The 9,646-nt window shown below is 42.9% G+C and overlaps 1 protein-coding gene across 2 annotated transcripts in view; it reads left to right on the top strand.

Annotated features, from left to right (window-relative positions):
• ZNF454 (zinc finger protein 454) overlaps positions 1 to 8,599 on the top strand; it is a 23,920-nt gene extending 15,321 nt beyond the window's left edge. For both annotated transcript variants that reach the window (XM_006746841.3, XM_081827307.1), the window contains exon 5: positions 4,105 to 8,599. In XM_006746841.3, coding sequence (XP_006746904.1) covers positions 4,105 to 5,420 — 1,316 coding nt within the window. In that variant the 3' untranslated portion in view covers positions 5,421 to 8,599. The remainder of the gene's footprint in view (positions 1 to 4,104) is intronic.
• Positions 8,600 to 9,646: the final 1,047 nt, after the last annotated feature.

The following is a 9,646-nucleotide window of genomic DNA, read 5'->3' as shown; positions in this document are numbered from 1 at the left end:
TAATATTCCATTGTATATATATACCACATCTTCTTTATCCATTCATCTCTTTCGTGTTATTTTTGCTATGTATATTTAATTACATATATATTTTCAACCTCTCAAGACATAATTATTGTGTGCAATAATGCTTACATGTATTAACATATTTACTTTTCCTATTGCTTTTCATTCCTTCTTACATTTCCATGTTTCCACCTGGGATTTTCTTATGCCTAGACATACTTGTTACCGTTTTTTTTTTAAATATGGGTCTGCTGGTGACACAGTCTCTTGTTTTTATTTGTACAGAAACACCCATTTCATATTCATTTTTTAAGGATATTTTCTTTCTATTGAATTCTGTTTGGCAATTATGTTCTTTCAGCACTTCCTGATGTTTCATTTTTTTCTGGCTTCCATTGATTTTGTTGAAAAGATGGCTGTCAGTCTTATTTTTTTCTTCTTTAAAAGTAATGTATTTGTTTTCCTCTCAAGTAACTGTCAAGATTAAACTTAGGTTTTCAGTAGTTTTGTGTTTAGATGTATTTTCTTTGTATTTATCCTGCTTGGAATCTCTAGTGCTTCTCAAATTCATTTTTCAGCCTTTATATTTTTCAGATAGTATTTTTGTCCCATTTGTTTCCTTCTTCCATTCTAGAACTCGTCACACATATGTTCAGTCTCTTCATCATGTCTTCTATGTTTCTTTTTAATTTTTTTCAGCAAGTTTTACCATAGATGTTTTCTGCTTGTGTATTTTTCCAGTGCACTATTGCTCCCTTCTGCTATGTCCAATATACTATTAAATCTATCTGTTCAGTTCTTAATTTCAATTATTCTTTTCTAGAATTTTCATTTGATTCATTGGTTCCAATCTTCTGTTGAAATTCTCATTCTTATTTGTTTTATTGAACATACTAATCATGGTTATCTCAAAATCCATGTTTGATAACTTTGGTGTCTGATACCAGGTTCTGTGGGTCTTTGTGTATTATCTGTTTTTTCTCTTGACTTAATTTCTTAGTATTCCGGTAAATTTTGATTGAATCCCTGATACTGTATTTGAAGAAGTGAAGAGGCTCTGGGTGATGTTATATTCCTCCAGAGAAGATTTACCTTTTCTTCTGGCAGATAGTGAGTGTACAGGAACCACCTGAATCCAACCAGGGACGTGTTAGCTGGAGATTGGGTTGTGGTGTTTATAAAGCTTTGCTTATCTCTTGTTTGCCCTGCTACTAGGTTGTAGCCCTCCAAGAGTGCCTACTGAGAGCTTTACATGGTTACTGTGACCACTACCCCCTTCTTTGGAAGATCCTGATCTCAGTTTTTGGCACCATATTTTCTTAAGATTAGAAAAGTTTGAAATTCTGCTTAGCTTTGGTCTCTTGCCCTGAGAAGTTTTAGAATTCAGCAAATTCTATAAGGAAAAAAACCAGTAAGTATTGGGATTACCTATCTATATTTCCCTTCTCTCTCAAATATTAGACTATCAGATTGGCCTCGAGTGACATCTGATGCCTTTAGACAGAATTTTTGTTTATCGTTTAAGATTTTCCAGTTGTTTTCTGCAGGAATGTCTGCCACATCCTACTTTACCAGGTCCAGAAGTGAAAGCCAGCCCTTAAGGTGTTAAGATTTGGCAATCCTGGCATTTAACTGACCATTTTTGTTTTGAGCAACATTATTGTGAGCTCACCAGGATTTTAGCTTTAAAATGCACCTGTTTAACTGTCTTTTCCAGATAAGTAAAGGAATTAGTTTAGTTTAGTTTGGTTTTGTTGATTATAGCTCTTTGTAGATTTTCTGGAGTGTGTAGGAAAAAAAACTGATGAGGAGGCTTGTTCTTGATAGGATTTTCCAGGCATCTTTACATCACTGCAAAGTAGTATCTAGCTCTTATCATTTCACTTTTAGTACAAAGTCTTAAATAGACTTAACATCAAAGGCAGATATTCACAAATACATAGGAAAAACTAGTATGCAGTCCAGAACTCTGCTTGTTAATACAGACATACCTCATTCTGTTGTGCTGTGCAGATGTGCATTTCTTACAAATCGAAGGTTTGTGGTTATCCTGCGTCAAGCAAATCTATTGGTGCCATTTTTCCCACAGTGTTGGCTCACTTCATGTCTCTGTGTCACATTTTGGTAATTCTTGCGATAAAATTGAAAACCTCTGGAAAGGATTCACTATTCTAGATACCATCAAGAACATTCATAACTTATGGTCACAGGTCAAAAAATCAATAGGAGTTTGGAAGTTGATTCCAATGCTCATGGATGACTTGGAGGGGTGCAAGACTTCAGTGGAGGAAGTCACTGCAGATGTGGTAGAAAGAGCAAGAGAACTAGCATTAGAAGTGGAGCCTGAAGATGGGACTGAATTGCTGCAAGCTCATAAGACAACTTGAACGGATGAGGAGTTGCTTCTTAGAGATGAGCAAAGAGAGTGGTTTCTTGGCATGGACTCTACTGCTGAGGATGCTGTGAAGGTTGTTGACATGACAACACAATATTTAGAATATGACATACAGTTAGTTGATAAAACTGAGGCAGGGTTTGAGAGATTGACTCCAGTTTTGAAAGAAGTTCTACTGTGGGTAAAATGCTATCAACAACACCTCATGCCACAGAGAAATCATTCCTGAAAGAGAAGAGTCCATCGATGCAGCAAACTTCATTGTTGTCTTATTTTAAGAAATTGCCATAGCCACCCCAGCCTTCAGCAACCATCATTCAGCAGCCATCAACACTGAGGCAGGACCCTCCACTAGCAAAAAGATTTTGCTGAAAGCTCAAATGCTGGTTAGCATTTTTTTAGCAATAAAGTACTTTATAATTATGGTACATAGAGTGTTTTTCTAGACATAAAGCTGTGCTACTTAATAGACTATAGCATAGTGTAAACATAACTTTTACATGCACTGGGAAACCAAAAAATTCGTTCGACCCCCCCCTTTATTGCAAAATTCACTGTATTGTGGCAGTCTAGAGCCGAACCTGCAGTATCTCTGAGGTCTGCCTGTACCATGAAACCAAGTGAGACAATTGTTGAGTAAGGACAGAATTTGTCTGTGGGGAGAGAAGTGATTCTGTCAGATAATGCATGGGACCATGGCTCGTATCCCAGTAGCAGAGTCCCATTTCTAGTGACTAGTATACTGCTTTCCCCAGTCAGGGCCTCACTCTCTAAGATGTACTGCGTATATCCAGGCAGATTTGCTGCTTTGTTCCTAGTTTTCCGTCCTCACATACCTCATGGTACATTTTCCTCACATAGATGTTACATTGTTCGTATAGGTTTAAAGACTTTACTTCCTCACCAGTAGTAGGAGGTCCTAATTTTATTAGCAGATATGAGTGTTTCACACAACCTTTATAGTGGCCTTTTTATTAGCCATCTGAATGCTAAAATGAGTCTATAAAACATAAAAATGTTGCTTTTAGTAGTTACAGGAATTGAATTGCTTCTCTACCAAGTGTTGACCTCTAGTTTCCCTGGTTTCCTAGGCCCAGGTTATCTAGGTTATTTTAAAGACCATACCACTGGGGCACCTGGGTGGCTCAGTCATTGAGCATCTGCCGTAGGCTCAGGTCGTGATCCCAGAGTCCTGGGATTGAGCCCCGCATTGGGCTTTCTGCTCTGCGGGATGCCTGCTTCTCCCTCTCCCACTCCCCCTGCTTGTGTTCCCTCTCTCACTGTGTCTCTCTCTGTCAAATAAATAAATAAAAAATCTTTAAAAAAAAATAAAGACCATACCACTAAAATAGACAAGGTACTTTTTTTTTTAATCCATTAGCATAGTAGGGTCTGCGTAGGCTTTTTGAGGCTTAGAAAGTCAGGTAACTTCTCTGTAATCACAAAGAAAATGAATATTGTACTCAGGATCCCAACCCAGGCCTGTACTTCTGAACTCAAGCTCCCAAGCTGTCCTGCTTCAAACATCTTACATTAAATCAACCCCTACCTGCCACGTCCTCTGTTCACCTCTCTTCCCCTTTCCTGTCCTATCTTCCCTTCAAGACGCCTTCAAAACTGCAGCCTCTTTGTCAGCATTATAAACAGGCTTATCTTCTTACCCCAAGTAGATAAAACATACGATTATGTTTGATGTCTTTCAGACTGGATGACTATGCCCGTGAGTAAGAACTCTCCTCTCAAGGCGGATATTCCTGACGAAGACTTGGATCAGTGGATGATAAAGAAAGGATTTGCTAGAGATAGTCACTGGAAATATGATGGCCTGTTGGAATGGCAGCATGGAGGCCAGGGGGTCCTTGCTCACCAGAAAACCCCCTCTGTGCTCAGCGCCCAGGCCAGGGATGAACCTGGGAAGCACTGCACTGTGATCTCATCTGTTGTTCAGAGTCAGGGATTTCAATCTACCAAAAAAGCCTTCGAGTGTAGTGAGTGTGGAAAAGTCTTCACTAAGAATTCAACCCTTAATAAACATCAGAAAGTTCATACTGAAAAACTGAATGCAAATCGGAAAACTGTTATTAAAGAGAAACGATATGAATGTAGAGAATGTGGGAAAGCCTTTCACCAGAGTACACACCTCATCCACCACCAAAGAATTCACACTGGCGAGAAACCGTACGAATGTAAGGAATGTGGCAAGGCCTTCTCCGTGAGCTCCTCACTCACTTACCATCAGAAAATTCACACTGGAGAGAAACCTTTCGAATGCAATCTATGTGGGAAAGCTTTTATCCGAAACATACACCTTGCCCACCATCACAGAATACACACTGGAGAGAAACCTTTTAAATGTAACATATGTGACAAAGCCTTTGTGTGCAGGGCACATCTTACCAAACACCAGAATATTCATAGTGGAGAGAAACCCTATAAATGTAATGAATGTGGGAAAGCCTTTAATCAGAGTACAAGTTTTCTTCAGCATCAAAGAATTCACACTGGAGAGAAGCCCTTTGAATGTAACGAATGTGGAAAGGCCTTCAGGGTGAACTCTTCCCTTACTGAGCATCAGAGGATTCATACTGGAGAGAAACCTTATAAGTGTAGTGAATGTGGGAAAGCTTTCAGGGATAATTCATCCTTCGCTCGACATCGGAAAATTCATACTGGAGAGAAACCTTACAGATGTGGTTTGTGTGAGAAAGCGTTCAGGGATCAGTCAGCCCTAGCCCAACATCAGAGAATTCATACTGGGGAAAAACCTTATACATGTAATATGTGTGAGAAAGCCTTCAGTGACCATTCAGCCCTCACTCAACATAAGAGAATCCACACCAGGGAAAAACCTTACAAATGTAAAATCTGCGGGAAAGCCTTTATTCGAAGCACACACCTTACTCAACATCAGAGGATTCACACAGGAGAGAAGCCCTATAAATGTAATAAATGCGGGAAAGCTTTCAACCAGACTGCAAACCTCATTCAGCATCAGAGACATCATGTTGGAGAAAAGTGATAGGATTATAGTTTACATGGCAGAGCTTTGAGACTGAGTATGTTAATTATTGAGTGTAAGAGAATCCATTCCAGAGAATAGCCATGAAAGCCTACCTGAAGATGGAATTTTTATTTACGGAGAATCCAGCTTCACGGTATTGTGGGTTTGAGAATTTAAGAATGGCATGCCCTCCTAGTTCAGAACTGCCTCGATTGAATACCAGTAATGTTTAATTAGTCTGAATTATCAAATATCATAACCAAAATGAAGCTTCATTAACAACATAGAAATTAGATTATCAAATTTATATTTTGACTCTTAAGAGAAATTATAAAATTGTAAAAGACCAGGTTGAGAAGCAAAGGAACAAAAAAGAAAATGGTCTATAAGCATTTCACTCACTTCTTTTATATAAGAGGGTTTCTACTTTTCAATGGAACCCTTTGTTCTCACCCACCCACTTTCCCGGTATAAGGAAAGTGCAGTCACCATGCATTGGCCCCAGAGTTACTTAAATTATTTTTCCCACCTTCTGCTTCAAACCATCTTCTCAGATTTCCCTGACTTGGGTGTCCACTGGCTGCTTACCCATATTCTCCTTCTGGGACAACTCATTTGAATGGTGTGTCCCTCTTGATTTAGCACCTCCTAACTGGTGACATTGTGTCACTTATCATCACCCCATTTGCCCTTGGGGAATGTGGTGATCTGGCCTCATAAACAGTCCATGATTCTGGGATATCACACCCAGACCCAGCATTCAGAACTCAGGAGCCCTGGGAGGCAGAGGTCGATCAAACTTCTTGAGTTCCCCAGTTCCTCTGGGCCTCACCTTGACTCTGACACTGGGATGGTACCTTAAAGTAGGGGCTTAGTTTGTGTAGACATTACCTCCAATTGTTCCTCGCTGTACTTACCCCACACACAGCAGTCAGGGGACTGCTCAGCTTCAGATGTGATAATCCAAACGTCTAGCAGTGTTCTAGGCCCCCTCCGCTTCTGTGACTTGCCATTTCCTAACATGCAGCTGACACAAGTTAGAGCCCCAAAGCCACTTCTCAAAGGCCCTGACCCCCTCTCTTGCCCTTGGCTGTCAGTCCTCTGTGACCACTGCACTAGAGTATATATTCATTACCCCCAGAATATTAACTGCTGCATCCTGGTCCCTGACCTTCTGTCCAATTTTCTGAAGGTCTAGACTGTGTTCACAGGACAAACAGCTTGGAATTTATGCTTTGGCATTTGAAAGTGGGCATTTCCTCTCCTCCATCTGGGTATTCTACTATTTAGAGACTGTCCCATTCTGACAGGGGTGAGCTATCTGTAGAGTAATTCCGTGGGTGAAGAAGTTGAGAGCATCATGACATTCTCTGGCAGGGCATTGTCCATGCCCAAAAGTTTTAGCAATACTCTATTCCTGCAGGTACAGTTCCTTCTTCATCTTTGGTTCCTCACTACTCTCAGTAGAAATCACAGAGATAAAATAACGTGTGCCTCCACACACACAGCCGCTGGTAGCGCGGTCCCCTTCCCCACCACAAAGGATGGGGAGCCCACACTGCAAACTGGAACACACCACATCATGAAGACAGAAGAGCAAGTCAACCGTTGTTCTGGGAGACGGAGTGGCAAGTTCTTAGTCCGTGGAGGTGCAGAAGAGGATAGTCTGTATCCTGGTGGAATCAGTAGACCTCAGGTTGAACACAGACTTGGAAGCTTCCAGCCACTCTAAAGCCTAAGTTCTCTAAATTCAGCTTCCATTGAATAAAGGCCGCCAGTGTGGGCAGGCATCTCCTGTGGGGGGGATCAGCAGCTCATACTTTCTCCCCTGCTAAGCTGCAGGTGAAGCAGTATTTCAAGGGGTGACTTGGAGCTCTTTGTATGCTGGGCCCACACGTGTTCATCTGCAGCCTCACAGGGCTGGAGACCCCAGATTCCACAAGAAACCCAAAAACTCGCTCACTGCTACAGATCCCTGCCTTCAGTACTAGCCATAGGGCCTGCCTGGTCCTAAACCTTGAATCCCTGTGGAACACTGCTCAGCTGAGTTCATTGTTCATTTTGTTTGTATTTAATGAGAGCTAATGCCACGGGTCCTGTGCCTGCAGTTGAGCCGGGGCCGAGACCGGCTGCCCTCTGAGAGCCTCCTCCATCCCGGGGATGGCTCCAGCATCTGTTCCTGCACCACAGTCCGTGCAGCCTGGGCTTGCTCCCTGCCCTATCAGCGCACCCATGACTACGCCATCGCAGGATAATGATTGAGCCAGTCTCCCTACCCCCTCGCCGGAACTAGAGAGAGAGAGGAGCCAGAGAAGCAGACCTAGACCCCACCTCCCACATCTGACACATCAGAGCTCCCCTGGCCTACTGTGGAATCGCCCAGTAGGCAAACCCAGTGGAAGGGCCAATTCCACTCTGCCTGGGGGAAGGTTTGAGAAGAGGATTAGCACCGTAAACTTTGTTAAAAATCATCATTGTCTGTGGGCTCCCATGAATACCCCTGAAACTGCCAGCTCTTGGGGGAAAAATAATTGCTCCAGTTTCCCCTTTCACATTCCTCCAATGCTGTCTTGTCAGGTCGCCCCATCTCCAGGTGATACTCTGGGCGCCTGGCTTCTCCCTCGCCGACTGAGCTTGCCTCACTGCCAGCAGTGTCTGCCCAAGATGTTGCCTTCCTCCACATTCTGGGATATCACACCCAGACCCAGCATTCAGAACTCAGGAGCCCTGGGAGGCAGAGGTCGATCAAACTTCTTGAGTTCCCCAGTTCCTCTGGGCCTCCACATTCAGCAACAGCTTTTAGAATGGCACCGTGACCCTCAGCGGACTAGGGCTTCCCGGTTTCAGTGCCTGAGCCTCAGAGTCTTGGAACAAAACAGCCCTAAATTGCATGCATCTTTGGTTGAGAAAACAACTTAATTCCCTTGAACATGAATTTAGTCTAAGTGCATAGCCTCCAGCCATCCTCTTCCCTCTGCACTTTGCCCTCCCCTCCCTTTCACTGGATTAGCCAGCAAGGCAATGTGGACACAGGAAACACTCCCACCCTACTCTAGCCTGCAGTTGGGAGAGGTCCCAGCTTCTAGCCCCACCTCAACTCCTGCTAAATATATTTTTGGTAGTATTTTTACCTTTAGTATTTTTATACCAGTTTGTGAAGGGAAAAAGAAAATACAAAGTTTGATTGTTTCCCATCACTCATGAACTTCTCAGTTGTGCTAATGACCATTCTCTGCCAGTGCCAGGATTTGGTTGCTTGGGCATGTTCTTCTTCATCCTGTGTATTACCCTGTCTGCCACTCATCACTGTTCTTAAAAACTGCTGCCATAGAATGATCCATCAGTGTGTCTTTCTGAAAATAAATGAGAAAAGTACACAGTGTTCTAAGAGGTACAAACTGCATTTGTGTTACCTGGTTATCTCTTAAGACATGGCCAAAAGTAATGCTTCCGGGTGTTTTTATCTTTATATGGCCAGTCTGGTCCTAGCTGCCCACAATGAGCACCCAAACCTACCTGGCCCCAGAAACCATAGTTCAGGCTGTGGAATAGAAACAGTTGTGTCCCCAGTTGCTGGGGACAGCAGCTAGTATGTGAGGACATCCTTCAGACCAGGTACTGTTGTAAGCACTCTGCACATAATAACTCATTTAATCCTCAACAATTATGTGAGACTGTCCCATCCCCACTTGAAAGTTGAACAGAGAGGTTTAAAAGTATTTTGGAAGTTGCACAGCTGGTAACATGCATGATTTGAGGATGTGACCCAGTCATTGTAGCTCTAGGGCACACATGCCTCCCTGCTGCACTCACCCCCCCTCCTTCATGGACACATTCTAGGTCACCCTGGAAAGGCTGCTTGGCTCCAGACATTGGAGTGGGGCTGATGTGGCTATTGATGGGTGGAGGGCTATTGTAGCAAGTCCCCAGCCTTGCAACTATCTTCCAAGCATGGTTTTCCATACCCACTTCCTTCATGAAAAGACCTTTCCTCGGCCCTGGGTTGGCAAGGTGGAAAGGGTTCAGGTGCTCCTCTAGCCTGAGAGTACAAGAACCATGGGTTCACAACTATCAGCCCTGGGATATCTTGTGGGCACAGCCTGATAACCATGGCGGGTCCGGAATGCAGGCCAAATGAGAGTAATTATTAGGAGTGCCCTTCTGGAGATATTCCAAAAGTAGAAAGCCAAAGCTAGTAGCTAGAGAAACAGCAATAACCATTAATCGTTTCTGCCAAGCATAGT

This window comes from Leptonychotes weddellii, chromosome 7, assembly GCF_054177405.1.
Source record: "Leptonychotes weddellii isolate Sample4059 chromosome 7, ASM5417740v2, whole genome shotgun sequence".
In the NCBI taxonomy this organism is placed as follows: domain Eukaryota; kingdom Metazoa; phylum Chordata; class Mammalia; order Carnivora; family Phocidae; genus Leptonychotes; species Leptonychotes weddellii.
The sequence above is the reverse complement of the archived record's forward strand: the minus strand, read 5'-3'. Positions and strand labels throughout refer to the sequence as shown.